General features: G+C 39.4%; 1 protein-coding gene across 2 annotated transcripts in view; it reads right to left on the bottom strand.

Moving 5' to 3' along the window:
• Window positions 1-19,468, bottom strand: part of LOC133542361 (tau-tubulin kinase 2-like) — a 45,155-nt gene that overhangs the window by 12,175 nt on the left and 13,512 nt on the right. For both annotated transcript variants that reach the window (XM_061886419.1, XM_061886420.1), the window contains exons 4-13: window positions 16,152-16,225; window positions 10,731-10,871; window positions 10,534-10,635; window positions 10,397-10,462; window positions 10,121-10,213; window positions 6,671-6,796; window positions 6,446-6,603; window positions 6,161-6,353; window positions 3,503-3,714; window positions 1,001-1,418 (exon numbers count right to left, since the gene is read on the bottom strand). In XM_061886419.1, coding sequence (XP_061742403.1) covers window positions 1,001-1,418; window positions 3,503-3,714; window positions 6,161-6,353; window positions 6,446-6,603; window positions 6,671-6,796; window positions 10,121-10,213; window positions 10,397-10,462; window positions 10,534-10,635; window positions 10,731-10,871; window positions 16,152-16,225 — 1,583 coding nt within the window. The remainder of the gene's footprint in view (window positions 1-1,000; window positions 1,419-3,502; window positions 3,715-6,160; window positions 6,354-6,445; window positions 6,604-6,670; window positions 6,797-10,120; window positions 10,214-10,396; window positions 10,463-10,533; window positions 10,636-10,730; window positions 10,872-16,151; window positions 16,226-19,468) is intronic.

Raw genomic sequence — 19,468 nt, 5'->3', positions numbered from 1 at the left:
TTGAACGATTTAAAAGAGGAGAAAACACGAAAAAAATGAAAATTTAATTTTGAAACATAGTTTATCTTCAATTTGGACTCTTTAAAATTCAAAATTCAACCGAAAAATATGAAGAGAAAAACTAGCTAATTCGAATCTTTTTGAAAAAAATTAACAAATAATTTATGGAACATCATTAGTAATTTTTCTTGATTAAGATTAATTTTAGAATTTTGATGAGATGTTTTGAATAGGTTAAAATCCAATCTGCACTTTGTTAGAATATATAACAAATTGGACCAAGCTATATGTCTAACAAAGACAAATCATTATTTCTTCTAGATTTCCCAGAATAAAAGTTAGATTCTACAGATTTTCCAGAATAATTTTTTTGAATTTTAGTCATAATAAGTTTGAAGAAATATTTCACAAATATTCTTTGTCAAAAAAACAGAAGCTAAAATGAAGAATAAACTAAAATGTATTTATTATTCTTTACAATAAAAAAAATACTTGAACATTGATTTAAATTGTCAGGAAAGAAAAGTAAGGAATTTAAAAGGTAAAAAGGTGTATGTGTTTAAAAATCCTAAAATCATTTTTAAGGTTGTATTTTTTCTCTAAAATTGTCTTTCTGAAAGTTATAAGAAGCAAAGTAAAAAAATAAATGAATTTATTTAAACAAGTGAAGACCGAGTCTTTAAAATATTTTGTTGGATTTTCAAAATTCTATTTGAGTGTTGTTTCTCCTAGAATAAAAAATGTCGAGCAAAGCGAGACCAGCTTGCTACTAAATAAAAAAAAATAGAGGCAGCTCACTGGTAAGTGCTGCTATTTGAGCTATTTTTAGAACAGGCCAGCGGGCGACTCATCTGGTCCTTACGGGCACCGCGTTGGTGACCCCTGGTATAGACTGTATACAGTGACCCTGAAAATGATTACTGATTTTTAAAGACCCATTTCAAAGTACTATTCCAAAATAAAAATACAACTACTATATAACTACTAAGTACAAACTGACCTGATCCATGAGGGGTCTTCCCATTAAGACTGAGGGCATCTGTCCCAGCATCCCTGGCAACCTCTTGTGGCCAAGTAACCATGAACCTACAGAGCGGTGTGACAGAAGGGGACTGCCCAGTAGAGCCGGACTATCCTGTGGGCCAGAGGGGTGCTTCTCTGAGTCAGCCGTGCTGCAAATCCCAGCGAGCTTGTCTTCACGTTGGGCTTCAGCTGAAGGCTTGACGGCTCCGGAACTAGTGCCTTGGTCCAGCTCGAGCATCACCCACTCTTGGGAGTCTCCCTCTTGGACCACAGGACTAACATTGACTGCAACAAAGCCCCCGCTGACGCCGCTCTCCTCGGCAGTCCCGGTGCCGGAGTGCTCATCAGGCAAGGATTTCTCCCCAGGCTGAGCAAGGACAGGTGGTTTGCCACGACTGGAGGAAGAGAAAAAAGAAAGTTAGCAAGGAGTTGTAGGGAATGATTTCCGGGTGAAATATCACATTTACTCCTCAGCCTTCCCGGTAAGGTCTATTCAGGTGTACTGGAGAGGTGGCTACGCCGGATAGCCAAATCTAAGATTCAGGAGGAACAGTGTGGTTTTCGTCCTGGTCGTGGAACTGAGGACAAGCTCTATACTCTCGGCAGGGTTCTTGAAGGTGCATGGGAGTTTGCCCAACCAGTCTACATGTGCTTTGTGGACTTGGAGAAGGCATTCGACCGTGTCCCTCGGGAAGTCCTGTGGGGAGTGCTCAGAGAGTATGGGGTATCGGACTGTCTGATTGTGGCGGTCTGCTCCCTGTATGATCAGTGTCAGAGCTTGGTACGCATCGCCGGCAGTAAGTCGGACACGTTTCCAGTGAGGGTTGGACTCCACCAAGGCTGCCCTTTGCCCAAAGCCCAAAAAAAGTCTGCGGGCTATAGAGCATTTTCCGTTCGGGCTCCAGTACTCTGGAATACCCTCCCGGTAACAGTTCGCGATGCCACCTCAGTAGAAGCATTTAAGTCTCACCTTAAAACTCATTTGTATACTCTAGCCTTTAAATAGACTCCCTTTTTAGACCAGTTGATCTGCCGTTTCTTTTCTTTTTCTTCTATGTCCCACTCTCCCTTGTGGAGGGGGTCCGGTCCGATCCGGTGGCCATGTACTGCTTGCCTGTGTATCGGCTGGGGACATCTCTGCGCTGCTGGTCCGCCTCCGCTTGGGATGGTTTCCTGCTGGCTCCGCTGTGAACGGGACTCTCGCTGCTGTGTGTTGGATCCTCTTTGGACTGGACTCTCGCGACTGTGTTGGATCCATTGTGGATTGAACTTTCACAGTATCATGTTAGACCCGCTCGACATCCATTGCTTTCCTCCTCTCTAAGGTTCTCATAGTCATCATTGTCACCGACGTCCCACTGGGTCATTATTGTCACCAATGTCCCACTGGGTGTGAGTTTTCCTTGCCCTTATGTGGGCCTACCGAGGATGCCGTGGTGGTCTGTGCAGCCCTTTGAGACACTAGTGATTTAGGGCTATATAAGTAAACATTGATTGATTGATTGATTGAATTTCTAGGCACAGTCAGGGCGTTGAGGGGATCCGGTTTGGTGAGTGCAGGATTAGGTCTCTGCTTTTTGCAAATGTGGTCCTGATGGCTTCATCTGGCCAGGATCTTCAGCTCTCACTGGATCGGGTTCGCAGCAGAGTGTGAAGCGACCGGGATGAGAATCAGCACCTCCAAGTCCGAATCCTTGGTTCTCGCTCGTAAAAGGGTGGAGTGCCATCTCCGGGTTGGGGAGGAGACCCTGCCCCAAGTGGAGGAGTTCAAGTACTTCGGAGTCTTGTTCGCGAGTGAGGGAAGAGTGGATCATTAGATCGACAGGCGGATCGGTGCGGCGTCTTCAGTAATGCGCACGCTGTATTGATCCGTTGTGGTGAAGAAGGAGCTGAGCCGGAAGGCAAAGCTCTCAATTTACCGCTCGATCTACGTTCCCATCCTCATCTATGGTCATGAGCTTTGGGTTATGACCGAAATGAGCGGCCAAAATGAGTTTCTTTCCCTTAGAGATAGGGTGAGAAGCTCTGCCATCCGGGAAGAGCTGAAAGTAAAGCCACTGCTCCTCCACATGGTGAGGAGCCAGATAAGGTGGTTCGGGCATCTGGTCAGGATGCAACCCGAACGCCTCCCTAGGGAGGTATTTCGGGCACGTCCGACCGTTAGGAGGCCACGGGGAAGACCCAGGACACGTTGGGAAGACTATGTCTCCTGGCTGGCCTGGGAACGCCTCGGGATCCCCCGGGAAGAGCTGGACGAAGTGGCTGGGGAGAGGGAATTCTGGGCTTCCCTGCTTAGGCTGCTACCCCCACGACCCGACCTCGGATAAACGGAAGAAGATGAATGGATGGATGGATATCACATTTATTACCCGATTGACACCTTGCATTGTCTCCTAATTCAGTATATAAGCAAACGTCAACCCTAGATGAGGAAATATGGTATCATAGCACAAGGATATATTATGTTGGTATTACGAACCAGGACTCAAGGAAGCGTTCAATAGTGGGCTTGGGTTCAGGTGCGACCCTCCTTTCAAACGCCAAGCTCTGGCTCTGTCGCATCTTCCGGAGCAGAGGCACAGCTCGGCCCAGGTACATGGTCTCAGATCGCACTCGTCTCGGTGAGCTCGGAATAGACCCGGCGGGGCTCTGGTTGGCCTGGTTCTGACTGTGCTCATCCTCAGTTGCCACCTAAATTGGAGACAAGAATGGTAAAAAACTGGAAGAGAAAGCAAATCAAAGAATAACTATTACCTAGTATAAAAGTGTGTAGTCGTAAATGGCCACAAGTTAACGTACCCCACCGGGGATTCTTCAATTGTGTATAATGCTGAAAATGTATATCAGGAATATTCAACTAAATTGTCATAGAGAGCGCGTTTCCAGAAAGTTAAGACTGGGGGCCAAACAAGCGTCTTCTTGATTTTGGTCCATTTATAATGTCTGAGTTACAGGAGCGCTCTCTGTTGTTTCTAATGATCTCCTGTAAAAAAAACTAGTAAAAGATCATCCTTATGACCTTGTGTTTTAAAAGAATCTGCTGCAAAAATGTTAGTCTCTCACCAGTTTTGTGAACTGAACTACCCCAAATGATGAAAAAGAGAGGACCTAAAATGGAACCATGAGGATGTAGAACTAAAGAAGTTGAACATATAACAACTGACTGCATCTGAAGTTAACAGGTTATCGCAACACCTAGTTACATTAATCACATTTCATGTACCGTATTTTTCGGACTATAAGTCGCAGCTTTTTGCGTAGTTTGTCCGGGGTTCGACTTATACTCAGGAGCGACTTATGTCTTCAATTATTAACACATTACCGTAAAATATCAAATAATATTATTTAGCTCATTCACGTAAGATTTCATGGGATTTATGGATTAGGAGTGACAGATTGTTTGGTAAAGGTATAGCATGTTCTATATGTTATAGTTATTTGAATGACTCTTACCATAATATGTTAGATTAACATAGCAGGCACCTTCTCAGTTGGTTATTTATTCCTCATATAACCTACACTTATTCAGCCTGCTGTTCACTATTCTTTATTTATTTCAAATTGCCTTTCAAATGTCTATTCTTGCTGTTGGGTTTTATCAAATAAATTTCCCCCAAAAAATGCGACTTATACTCCAGTGTGACTTATATATATTTTTTCCTTCTTTATTATGCATTTTCGGCTGGTGCGACTTAAACTCCCAAAAACACGGTAACTACAAAACCCCAAGCCAGTGAAGTTGGCACGTTGTGTAAATGGTAAATAAAAACAGAATACAATGATTTGTGAATCCTTTTCAACCTATATTTGATTGAACAGACTGCAAAGACAAAATACTTGACGTTAAAACTGGAAAATGTTATTTTTTGCAAATATTAGCTCATTTGGAATTTGATGGCTGCAACATGTTTAAAAAAGGCTGGCACGAGTGGCAAAAAAGACTGAGAAATTTGAGGAATGCTCATCAAACACTTATTTGGAACATCCCACATGTGAACAGGCTAATTGGGAACAGGTGGGTTCCATGATTGGGGGTAAAAGCAGTTTCCTTGAAATTCACAAACAAGGATGGGGCGAGGGTCACCACTATGTGAACAAATGTGTGAGCAAATTGTTGAATAGTTTAAAAACAACATTTCTCAACGGGCTATTGCAAGGAATTTATGAATTTCACCGTCTACGGTCCATAATATCATCACAAGGATCAGATAATCTGGAGAGATCACTGCACGTAAGGGATGATATGATTTTTTGTACAACTGATTGCATCTGTAGTAAACAAGTTATAGCAACACCTAGTTACATTACCTCTAAAGGCTTAGTTGGCCACATGCGTGGACAGCACCTTTTAGCTCTTATTTCCAAAATTGGAAGCAGAACCACCAGGTTATGTAACAGCTTCTTCCCTCTAGCTGTAAGACTCTTGAACGCATCATAATTATCCCCTCAGTTCCCCCCAAAATGGATTGACTCGCTGGAATAAAAAGACAACATAACAAACGTGGATGCATATGAAAAAGTGCAATATATTTATCTGTATGGTAATCTATTTATTTATATATGCACCTTATTGCTTTTTTATCCTGCACTACCATGTGCTAATGGAACGAAATTTCGTTCTTATCTGTACTGTAAAGTTCAAATTTGAATGACAATAAAAAGGAAGTCTAAGTGTACGCCACTGAATTGGGGTCCTATGGCCCTTTTGTGGACACTTATACTGCCATTTGGTGGTGTCAGAAGAGTATAAAATAAAATGGAATTTGGAGGGGAAAAAAAGGTGTAAAAATAAGAATTACCATGTCACTAAACATGAAGTACATCATATCAAAAGATTATTCTTAGTTTCTATTGTAATTAGGGTCCGATAAGCCCAAATACCAAAGAGAAATAAAAAAAAAAAAAGCATGTAAACAAACAGCTTGGGCCTTATCAAATTACAAAATTGTGAAACTGCCAAAAAGAAGAGAACTTAAAGGGGTGCCTTGAGGAACACCTTCATTGTAAATCCCATATTTGGACCCCTGTGTTCAATGTTTGCTAGATGGATTTGGCCCCCGAGCCAACAGTTGAATAGCCCTGATTTAAAATATCAAACGTATTGACATTTTAAAAAACTATTTTCTGACAAACTCACCCTCTTTATCACTGGCTCAACATGTTGCTGGTTTTGTATGCGGTCCATTTCTTCCCATACATCTCTCACAGGGCCGGACCCAGTGGGCACAGGCGGGCAGTTGTCAGCGTCACTGAAGCGCTCCCCGAGCATGAGAACATCCTCAGTGTTCTCCCTTTGCAGCTCCACTGGCAGCACTGAAGCATTGGCCATGCTGAGGAGGAAGCGACAAGAGAAGGTTATTTCAAGCCTGTAGATAGATCATTCATAACTTTTTAAGCGCTTCGGTAAAATGGTGACAAGTACCCCAAATGGGCCGGCGTGAGGCGGGTAAGCTCCTGGCCGGTCGGCACCGCCGCAGCAACGGTCAGCATGTCCTCGGGGTCGCATCTCTCCCAGTCGTAGGGGTCGTTTGACCGCACATTGTGGCTTTCCATAGCGCTCTCAAACAGTGACATCAAGAGCTGTCACAGGGGAAACGCGCGTGTCAACAGAAAAAAAAAAACATATACAAAGTAAGAGATGGCTAACCTTGTAGTCTGGAATTGTGTTATAGTCCAAGCTGACGATGTGATCCAGGTAGGCACTGAATTCAGATGGTAGGTGATTAAGCATCAGGCGATGGTCATATGCTTCTTTTAGATTTCCTACTTGTTCCTGTGGGGAGGAACAGACTGTATTACACAGTATCTCAAAAAGTGAGTGCATACCTTACATACAAAGAGTGGATGGGCCATTCCAACCAAATCAGTGTCATTTGCATTGCCAAAACATTTTAATGTATAACTGCAACTAGGGCTGGGCGATATATCGATATACTGACTATATAATGACTATATCATGATATTGGAGTATACGTTCTCACGCAGTTGCTTTTAGCTGCGGCCATTACACTACAGGCTCTTCTCACTCTTTCTTGTCTCTCCTCACGGAGACATAAACAAGTGCACCTTCTTACATACGTCACGCGTGCAACGTCACACGCCCTCCCCGAGCAGAGAGGTAGCTACATGGGTAACGGTAGCTGTGATGCCAACTGTGCGTTGCGAGTGGTAATACGAGAGAGAGAAGGTGCGAATCTGGTAACAAATAAGTTAAGTTAAAGTACCAATGATTGTCACACACACACTAGGTGTGGTGAAATTTGTCCTCTGCATTTGACCCATCCCTTTGATCACCCCCTGGGAAGTTAGGGGAGCAGTGGGCAGCAGCGGTGCCACGCCTGGGAATCATTTATGGTGATTTAACCCCCAGTTCCAACCCTTGATGCTGAGTGCCAAGCAGGGAGGCAATGGGTCCTATTTTTATAGTCTTTGGTATGACTCGGCTGGGGTTTGAACTCACAACCTACCGATCTCAGGGCGGACACTCTAACCACTAGGCCACTTAATAAGTAATGGAGGAATAATTAATTCCCAAGAAAAACAGCACGGGTGCATCGTCTGGCGGTGGTTTGGATTCAAGTGGGAATATGTTTAACAATTGTGCAGGAAAAGCGTTGCTACAAAAAGTAGCAGCACTGTTAATTTGTAGCATCATTTGAAAAGTCACCCGCTCAAGAATGAAGAGTGCTTGATGTCAACATCTCCATCCGGTGCCACACCAACAAAATACCGAAGCAACAATTTCCAGATCAACACGGTATGAAAACAATCCACAACAGAAGGAGATAACGTCCGCACGAACCTACCACATAGCGAAGGACATACATTGTTTGATTTCCTATTATACAGCTCATTTTTATTTGACAATTTGTGAAATATCGTGTGTGACATCATGCACAAAAGTGCATTTTATTTGTTTTAAACTATTGTAGTGGCGTTTTGTTCAAAAAGTGCACTTTAATTTAGTGTTGTTTTGATATGTCATCTTAGTGACATCATGCACAAAAGTGCACTAATAGCTTGTTTTAAAATGTCTCTGACGATCTTGCACTTTCTGTTTTGGAATTGACATGAATGTTTGTGCCACTGCTTAATAACTGTTTAATAAATACACTTTAAGTCCTTATTTATGATTTCCCTCTCTGCATGAAAGTTTAAAAGTAGCATATATTAATGGAGTATGAAGAAGAATGTTTTAATGTAGACACATAGAATCATCATACTGCTGTGATTATATGCATCAAGTGTTCATTCAAGGTTAAGGTAAAATATCCAGATATATATGGTGTATCGTGACATGGCCCAAAAATATCTAGATATTAATAAAAGGCCATATCGCCCAGCTCTAACTGCAACATAAAATTACAGTAACTATAAATGTATTTATTAAAATGTCCTATAAACTGATTGGATTGCATACTTATTAAGCAAAATTTAAATAAATTAAAAAGTCACATGACCCAGAGGAAATTGAAATGCAAATCTCAACAGTCCTTTTACCTTATTTTTTTGGTAATATTTGTTTACTTACATTTTTTTTTGAGTCCCTGTAATGTGCTTAGTGTCAACATGCTATAAGCATAATTTTTTTTTTTTTTTTTTAGGAAAATCATTCTTTATTGTGCCGGAGGATGGTGATGCTATTGTCTTATTGTAGAAGGCTAAGCTACCTACACAACAACGCGAGCTAATATTCCTAAAGTACCATTCACACAATTCCAATGTACTGTTATTACTTGCCGTTTCATTGTCACCTCCATTGCCATGAATAGTAAGCACCCAGCCCGCCAATGAAGGTTTTTTTTTTTTTAATCTTGGCTAACAATTTTTCACAGTTGCAGGCACTTTGCCACAAATCATAAAAGCTAAAACTAAGGCACTTTTTACTTTAGATGAGGCAGAATGTTTGTGAAGTGACTTGTGTGAGTTAAAGCAACCAACAACAGAGCATTTTCTGTCTTTGCGTTAAATCGTGGACATGATGTTGTGGCAAATCCAGTTTTATCTTAAATTAAAATAGACTGCCTGGCGCAAGGGAGGGTTTGGGTAAATTGCTACCATATATGGATAATCCACTTATGTCACACTTGAACAAAATTGCAAACGGATTCTTTAGAGCAAGGGTCTCAGACACGCGGCCCGCGAGACGTTATTTTGCGGCCCCCATCTTGATATGAAAGTTTAATGTTAATGCGGCCCTCGGGTTTTATATGAATGGCGCTTGACAGCGTTGTTATTTGGGTCCAAAATGGCTCTTTCAACGTTCTGGGATGCCTACCCCCGCGTTAGTGGAAAAGCGGCAAGTGAGTGAAAGTGCCAAAGACGTTGCCATGGAGACGAGGGTTTTCTTACGTGGCTGGCTGCAGTCACACCGTGTCACCTGTCCGTCAGTAATAACAGTCCCCGATAACCTGGACTAATGTTTTTTTTAATTGTTTAATTTGCATTGCCTCACACGATGAACACTACATATATTTCTATATGACGCCGGATAACACTCCGGGAGCCGTCACTTTTTTGCACTCGCTATCCCGGTACTATCCCGGCTATTATCCACCGACCGCCGTGTTGCTGTAGGGAGGAAAAGCGGAACGACACACATTGCGGAAAAAATATTATTCTCCGAGCGTCGGCTAAATACAAATATATTCCACAACCCCAAACATGTCTTTTTCAAAGCCTGAAGTGAAGAGGAAGGGTAGTGATGAGCAAAGACAATTCCAGGAAAAGTGGGGGATGCCATATTTCTTTGTAGAGCAAATAAATATTGCATCTCCGTGCAAATAAGCGTGTTTTTTTTGCATGGAGAAATTTGTGGTGCACGAGGAATACAATTTGAAACGTCATTATACAACTAGACATGCTGAGGAGTAGGCAACTTATTTTTTTAAGAAATCTTTTCTCGCGGCCCTGCCTCACCCAGACTCTGCATCCAGTGGCCCCCAGGTGAATTGAGTTTGAGACCCCTGCTTTAGGGGAAGTTTGAGGGAAAGCAAGATTGTTTTATAAATATCCACGATTTAATTTCACATTTTTGGGACTTGAGCAGATCCCAAACACACCTACTGAGCAGGTACCAATAGGTAAGAAAAAGTACCTTATCTTTAAATCTCTTCCATGGCAGCGTACCAGACATGAATTCAACCAACATGTAGAAGAAGGACCACAGATCGTCATGGCGACCCATTTCCTGCACAGTCACAATCACACAAATAAGATGACTGCCTATCAATGCGTACCAATTGTTACAGACACAAATATACAAATGATACTAAAAACAAAAGCATAATTGTTTCTAATGGATGTAAAATTGGCTGTCATGGATAAAAGTAACAGGAATGGGTCATGAATGATAATAAATGCATCAAGCCACCTTATTTCTATGAGTATTGATCGAAGCGTATCGCACAGTTCCCCTGAAGCCTGCCACATCACGAGGCTGGAAAACAACAAGACAATATAGTTTACACACAAAAATAAAATCTTTTGGTGTTGTCTGAGAGTGCTTACTGGACGCAGGCCTTGCAGGGTCATATATTGACGAGCCAAACCAAAGTCCAGCATATAGCAGCAACGACTGTTACTGGCTTGTCTTCCTATTGCAAAGTTAGCCTGTGATTGACAGAACAATGGAGAAAAAGTTCAGGCTGGTCATTAATCATGGCAGCGAAGACAGCCGCAAGTCGTCGAGGCAACGGTTCTCTTACCGGTTTAATGTCTCGGTGCAGGAAGCCCACTGAGTGGATGCTTTCAATGGCTTGTAGAATCTGCTTGCCGAGTCTCAGTGTAGTTGAGACGGAAAATGTTGAACGGCCTGTGCTTCTGCGCAGATCCGCCAGGTTCTTTCCCTTTGGAAAGTTGCGGTTTAGAATACAAGCGTTTATGATGCAAAATGAATCAATCTTCTAACAAATCGACAAGACTTCAGAAAAGCTGGTGATATTCAGCAAATAAATAATCTTGAGCAGGGGTGTCCAAACTTTTCCCACTAAGTGCCGTACCTTGAAAAATCTAAGTTTGTGTAGATATATGTTTGATATTTTTCATTTTTAAAACCATTACAATATATACACTATTTTAACCATTACAGGTCCCCTGAAGTTTGGTGCAGGTCTTAATCGTAAAATGTTAAAAATAAGTTTTCTTTGGTCCAGTCTTTAAATCTCTAGATTAAATTCATATTGAACAAAAAAAAAGTAATGCCCTTTTTATTAAAGACAGAGTTTTGTTTTTTTCCCCCACTCCGAACTAGATTGTATTTTTTTACTCATCCTTCCCCAGCGTTTACCTTTTTCCCATCTTTTACAGGGCGCCTTATGGCGACCCATCAGCGTTCTTGTTCTGTAACCCTGTACACTGTGTTTGTGTAATCTAGAACAGGTTTGTGCTGAAAACAAAGTTTTGTTGTACTTGTGCAATAACAATAAAGACCTATCCTATCCTGTTTTTTTATGGGGAAAAAAAACACAAAATATGCCCCCCCCCAAAAAAATGTTTAAGTGGTACAGTTGATGTGAAGTCATTGGAGCTTTAAATAGGTAAATAATTTCTTACAATATTTATTTAGATTTTTTGTTATTTTTCAGGCAAATAATGTTTTTAAAAATAAATATAAAATACCCCAAAAAGTATCAGCGATACAAAAGGGCCGCAAGTATTAAAAATAATTCCAATGTAGCAGAGCTTATGAACATCTAATATTTACGAATGTTCAAAGTTTTTACTTTCAAAACTTAAGTCGCAACTTCAGATCTGTCGAAGATACCTTTTTTTAAATGTTTTTTTCTTTATTTTAATTTATTTTCGTCAAGGAAAACTTAGTTTTTTACGGCAAACACAAAATACGCAATATTTTCCCCTAAAAATGTTTCAAAGTGGAATATTTGATGTGAAGTAATTGGAGCCTTCTGTTGGTCACTATTTTGTAACAACATTGATTTTGATTCATTATTATTTTTTGAGCAATGACAGTTTTATAGAAAAAAACAGCCTGCATGGCAACTTTGTTATGAGAGTCAATATTGCAACTTTTCCTTATTACATTTCAACGGTCTGCTCTTTTATTCCTTTTTTTTTTGCAATAGTATTTTTAGAATCTGCCACAAGCCGTTAAATAATTATCTGCGGGCCACAGATGGCCCCTGAGCAGCACTTTGGATACCTCTGATCTGAAGGGTTATGCTTCTGCATTGTCACTTTGATGACTCCTTTTTTTTTTTTATAAATTGGTACCCCAACTTAAGACTGATTTGAGATAAAAGCTGTCTCTCGGGTAATTGTTATACTCCAAGTTGCAAACCAGATAATGAGTGACAAGCATTCCCGCGATTAGTTGGCATAGCGAATGTCACAGTGAACCCTGCAAGATCAGCCTATATCTGGACTTACTTGCTAGCATTAGCTTATAGCAAGAGACTGATATGACTTACAAGCACGGAAAGGGAAATGCAAGCATGTGAAAGACAGTGCTGAGGAGTCATTGATTTAAATAAAAAAATAATCAAAAACATGACAAAGCTTTTCGCAAACTCTGCAAAGCTGTTGGAAGCTTATCACTACAAGTCTGCACCACACTGAAGCAGAATATGGTAAGTCAGCAGAGAATGTTAAAATAATGTCCAAACGTCAGACATTTATTGCTGAAAATATGGAGACGCTTACAGAGAAACAGCTAAAAAGAGATACCACAGAAGCCCACTCTCCAAGGTAAACGCTATACATTATTATTACATTATTTACATACATTCTATTGTATTTTTTATCCAATATTTCTTATGCAAAAGTTATTTTGGTCCTTTTTTAATGGCATGTAACATGTTAAAATGGTGCAGTTTTAGGAGTTGTGGCCAATACCAATTCAATTGATTTCCATTCCTTTCGAATCAGATATGTTGATTTGAGATACATAATACAAGTGTTTCGAGTTAAGAGCTAGTAAGTTAAGGCAGTGGTTCTCAACCTTTTTTCAGTGATGTAACCCCGGTGAACATTTTTTTAATTGAAGGACCCACTAATCAGAGCAAAGCATTTTTGGTTGAAAAAAAGAGATAAAGAAGTAAAATACAGCTCTATGACATCAGTTTCTGATTTATTAAACTGTATAACAGTGCAAAATATTGCTCATTTGTTGTGGTCTTTCTTGAACTATTTGGATAAAAGATATAAAAATAACTAAAAACTTGTTAAATAAACAAGTGATTCAATTACAAATAAAGATTTCTAGAAGTAATCATCAACTTAAAGTGCCCTCTTTGGGGATTGTAATAGAGATCCATCTGGATTCATCAACTTCATTCTAAACATTTCTTCACAAAAAAAGAAATCTTTAACATCATTATTTATGGAACATGTCCACAAAAAATATAGCTGTCAACACTGAGCAATGTTGTATTTTTTTTCAGTTTATGAACTTACATTCATATTTTGTTGAAGTATTATTCAATAAATATTTATAAAGGATTTTGAATTGTTGCTATTTTTAGAATATTTTTTAAAAACTCACATACACCTTGGCATACCTTCAAGTATTACTGACGTTTCCGCGCTAGGGCCGGTGTTTCCCATGTCAACTCAGTGAGCAAACAAAACATTTGTCAACCATTTGGCTTGTTAGATAATTATTGCAAAAAAACAATGGAAAGTAAAGAGAGATGAGGATTGATACTGCGTTATGTCACTTTTATTGACAACCTTGATCCAAAATCAGAGAAGGCGATGATAAAATGTGGGCTGTAATTAGGGCTGGGTGATATATCGATATACTCGATATATCGCGGGTTTGTCTCAGTGCGATATAGAAAATGACTATATGGTGATATTGGAGTATACATTCTCACGCAGTTGCTTTTAGCTGCGGGCATTACACTGCATGCATTTCTCACTCTTTCTTGTCTCTGCTTCTCACAGAGACTTAAAACAAGCGCACCTTCTTACATACGTCAATGTGTGCAACGTCACACGCTCCCGCGGAGCAGACAGGTAGCGACATAGTAACGTTAGCTGTGATACGAACGGTGCGGCGCGGGTGGTAATACGAGAGAGAGAAGGTGCGAATCTGGTAAAAAATGAAGGAATAATTAATTCCCAAGAAAAACAGCACAGGGCCCATCATCTGGAGGTGGTTTGGCGTCAAGTGGGAACATGTTGAACAACTATGAGGCAAAAGCGTTCCTACAAAAAGGAGCACCAGTGCTAATGTAGCATCATTTGAAAAGTCACACGCTAGAGTATGAAGAGTGCTTGAAACTCCGCATGTCAACATCTCCGTTTGGTGCTAAACCAGTGGTTCTTAACCTTGTTGGAGGTACCGAACCCCATTAGTTTCATAAGCGCATTTATCGAACCATTCTTAGTGAAAAATAAAACGTTTTTTTTTCAAATTCAAGACAAAGTTATGTGTTTTTGGTAACACTTTAGTATGGACAACATATTCTAAGTAACAAAGACTTAATTTAGAGGTTTTTGGACACTAGGGGAACATATTCTAAGTAACAAAGACTTAATTTAGAGTTATTTGGTTATGGTTAGGGTTAGAGGGTTAGGGTTATAATGAGGCCATGTCAAATAAGGCATTAATACGTACTTAATGATGACTAGTTTAGGTCCATTATGTTACTAATTTGCATGTTAATAAGCCACTAATTAATGGTGAATATATTCCCCATACTAAAGTGTTACCATGTTTTTTTTACTGATGCACAAAATGAACCGTGCATGAACATCACCTTGTTCAAACAACAAAACCAACACAGTGCATAAACTCACAACAAATGACACACCTGCAAATCAGTGTTACTTCTGCTGTTGCCGTATCCGTAATACGCCGATAGGGAGAAGTTTTTATTGAGACGATGAGTCGGGTGTGTTTTGACCTCCGCCGAACCCCTGAGGCCGACTCACCGAACCTCTAGGGTTCGATCGAACCCAGGTTAAGAACCACTGTGCTAGACCAACGAAATGCCAAAGCAACTATTTCCAGATCAACACCGTATGAAAAAAATAACGTCCGCAGGAACCGACCACAAAGCGAAGGACATATACTATTTGATTTCCTATTATGCAGCTCATTTTTATTTAACAGTTATTGAAATATCTTCTGTGACATCATGCACAAAAATGCACTCTATTTGTTTTAAACTATTGTACTGGCGTTCTGTACAAAAAGTGCACTTTAATTAAGTGTTGTTTTGATATGTCATCTTAGTGACATCATGCACAAAAGTGCACTCATAGCTTGTTTTAAAATGTCTCTGACAATCTTGCACTTTCTGTTTTGGAAACGACATGGATGTTTGTGCCACTACTTAATTTAATAAATACACTTTTGGTCAATTGACTTAGTTGTGATTTCCCTCTCTGCATGAAAGTTTAAAAGTAGCATATATTAATGCAGTATGAAGAAGAATGTTTTAACGTAGACACGTAGAATCATCACACTGCTGTGATTATATGCATCAAATGTTTGTTCAAAGCTAAGGCAAAATATCGAGATATAAAAATTGTCTATCGTGAAAATAGAGATAATAATAAAAGGCCATATCGCCCAGCCCTAACTGTAATGTGAAAAAGCCGACATGTAATGTCCTCTGGCTCCCGGACACGAGCCCGTAATTCAGCCTTAACTCCACATGTAGTTTGCTTTTTCTTTGGATTGACCATAGAAGTCTACCAACACACAAAAACTACATTACCAAATATTTTACTCGTTTACATTTTGGCTCAGGAAGAAGTGCGCAATGCATGTGCCTCCGTCCTGTCTGCTCAGAAGAATATACCTAAAACATTTTTTTTAATATGTTATTTTAATGTGTTTAAAAATAACCACATGGAAGGTTGACTCGCATCTTAAAATGGATTGTACTCAGGATGTAAATACGCATGTCAATATACAAAAACAAAAGGGGCACTAAGTTACTATAAACACAAAAACTACATTACCAAATATTTTACTCTTGTTTACATTTTGGCATAGAGAGATTAATACATAGTTTTTGCAAATTTTTTTGATTTCATTCGTCAAATAAGGTCAATATTTGTGGAAAAAAATAATCCTAATTTCCTTTTTATATATATATATACATATATATATATATATAATTTTTTTCTATAAAAAAAAATACAATGCCTACCTGTAGTTCCATCACCACATAGTTGTATCGCTCAGTTCGTCCAGCGCCAACAAACCTACACACGTGATCCTTACCTATTAAAAGACAAGAACCAGTCAAGACACTCGCATACAAATTTGGACACATTGTCTACAAATGCATTTTCATTTTTTTCTAACAAGTTCCATTTTAAATGTAACATGATGTCTGTGAAATTGGAGCCATGTTATACAGTACAGTATAAATAAAAATGGATCAATGGAATTCAATCACTGTGAGGCAGCTGTATGTAAACTAATATCCTTATCCAATATTATATTTATATATCGATCCAAGTATCGCATGTGCCATTGACCAAAGCCATTTAAAACAGTTTCTTGCTCCCTAGTCCGGAGTCAACGTTTGCTTGAATCAACTGCACGTTTCTACATCTTTCTATCCGATGGATCTTCCCATCAGGGTTTTATTTTGCCGATTTTGATACCAATCTTTAGAGATGTCCGATAATATTGGCATGTCGATATAATCGGCCGCTAAATGCTTTAAAATGTAAAATCAGAACTTATCGGTATCGGTTTCAAAAAGTAAAATTAATTACTTTTTATAACGCTGCTGTACGGAACGGTACAAATCCGGTAAAACATGGACGGAAGGAGAAGTACAGAGCAGTTGCGTCTCCCAGTCAGCAGCCCCTCCCCTCTCCCCTCTCCCCCACACAACACAGGAGAGGTTTACTGGCGACGCTTGATGACCTCATCAAACCGCCGCGAGCGGAGCATAACAACAACAAGAGTGTGTTGTTGCCGGTGCTGTAGCCGTGGCTAACAAGCGAGCTTGCTCTGTGACTGACGAACGACACCACATCTATGGTTTGGGATTATTTTAAAGTGTCTCTGACAGATAAAAAACTGGCAATTTGCAATGACTGCAAAAAGTTGGTTATGCGAGGAGGAACCAAGACATCTTCCTTTAATACTAGCAATTTGATCTCCCACCTCTTCAAGAATCATAAGGAGATACACAATAAATTCAAGCGGAATATGGATGAAAAGCAAACATCGAAAAAAAAATAGTACCACACAGTTGTCGCTTAAAGACTCCGTCGGGAAAAAACAAAAATACAAAAACCACCCCGAGGCGAAAGCACACATTGTGTTCAGGGACAACGCATTCAAAATGGCAAAAGCTACGGTGGAGTTTGGTGTGGCTAGTCTGCCCTGCACGGCGCACACTTTGCAGCTTGCAATGAACGGAGGTGCCCTGTCTCAACGCAGCATTTCAGAAGCGCTGGCTGACTGCTAGGCCACTTCAAGCACTCACCACTAGCTTGCAGCACATTTGTATTCCTCATACAAATACGTTAGAGCAGGGCAGATTGAGCCCGGTTTATAATTTCCTGTTATACAGTATACCAGGCAGTCTTCTACTAAAGGAGGACTATGTTATTGTTTACTTTATTACTGTAGTATACTCTACACTAAAGCTTTTTGCCTTCATTGCTTTTGTAGCTGTTGTTTTGAGGCATGTTTAAAAAACAAAACAAAATAATGCACTTTGTGAAAGTCAAAGTATAGTATTTCCCATAGTTGTAGTGGGTATCAGAATTATTTCAGGGAGAGCATGTCCCAAATTCCAAGCTGCTGTTTGAGGAATGTTAAAAAAATAATGCACTTTGTGACTTCAATAATAAATATGGCAATGCTATGTTGGCACTTTTTTGCATAACTTGAGTTGAAGTTGTTGTCTTATTTTGGAAAACCTTGTTACATTGTTTAATGCATCCAGCAGGGCATCACAACAAAATTACGCATAATAATGTGTTCATTCCACGACTGTATATATCAGTATCGGTTGATATCGGAATCGGTAATTAAGTGTTGAACAATATCGGAATATCGGATTTTGGCAAAAAAGCCATTATCGAACATCTCTACCAATCATCCAATACCGATCACATGTATAAACCTTTTTTTTTTTTTTTTTTAAACATTAGTGCATGCTATTGACAGTTTAACAATATTAACACAATGAGTAATTGTGAGTTATTGTGTAAAAATATGGGGAAATAACTACAAAAGTACACTTCATTCATTAATGGTGATACAAAAAAGATCAGTTAGAATAATACATCATGTTGGATATAGAGAACATACAAACCCTTTATTCCATCCATCCATCCATCCATCCATTTTCTACCGCTTGTCTCTGTCATTGAATCAAAAATACTGAAATTCCACGACATAGTGAATTTGCAAACAGCTAAAATTATACACAAAGCAAACTATAACCTGCTTCCAGAACCAATAGTAGGAAATCATTTTAATATTTAATTAATATTGTTGTATCACCATCTTTATTTAACCATTCAGTGATATTGAAAATGTGAAGGCTGTGTATCAGTGAGCATTGTTATGATTAATACTGCCCCTGTAACTGTTTTGTATTGAAATCAATACCCAAATGTGTAGTATCGCCCAAAACTAATGTAAAGTATCCAAACAACAGAATAATTAGTGTCTATTATATTTCAACAGAAGTGTAGATAGAACCAAGTTCCAACAGAAAGTAACCAGCTATAAACAGCAAGTTATTAGCAATTATCAAGTATATTAATAATGGTTTTGAGAAAATGATACACTTGGAATTGTTGTAATATGTTACTGCATACGTCAGCACCAGGAGCCTTTGTAACCTGTTTTGAAATACTTTGATTATCATTTAAATGGCAAATAATATATTGTGAGTATTTCATTACTGCAGAAGCCTGTAAAATATGTTGCCATTTTCCTTTCAGACCATAGTGCTAATCTCTATCTACTACTCTTTTAAATACTATGGTTTTGTCCTCAAGGTCCTCCTTTGCCCAGCTAATGTACCCAAACTTTGTAAATGTGAATAAAAACAACAAAATAATAGACAAAATTAAAATATTGATCTTATCACTTTAGTATCAATTAGAGATCTCCGATAATATCGGACGGCCAATATTACCGGCCGATAAATGCTTTGAAATGTAATATCAGGAATTATCGGTATCAATTTCAAAAAGTACAGAGTGGTACATGGACAAAGTGAGAAGTGCAGAGCAGCTGCGTCTTCCAGTCACACTTGCCAACCCTCCCGATTTTCCCGGGAGACTCACGAATTTCAGTGCCCCTCCCGAAAATCTCCCGGTGGCAATTATTCTTCCGAATTTCTCCCTATTTCCTCCCAGACAACAATATTGGAGGTGTGCCTTGAAGGCACTGCCTTTGGGTGCCGGCCCAATCACTTAATATCTACGGCTTTTCACACACACAAGTGAATGCCATGCATACTTGGTCAACAGACATACAGGT

This window comes from Nerophis ophidion, linkage group LG24, assembly GCF_033978795.1.
Source record: "Nerophis ophidion isolate RoL-2023_Sa linkage group LG24, RoL_Noph_v1.0, whole genome shotgun sequence".
NCBI lineage: Eukaryota > Metazoa > Chordata > Actinopteri > Syngnathiformes > Syngnathidae > Nerophis > Nerophis ophidion.
The sequence above is the reverse complement of the archived record's forward strand: the minus strand, read 5'-3'. Positions and strand labels throughout refer to the sequence as shown.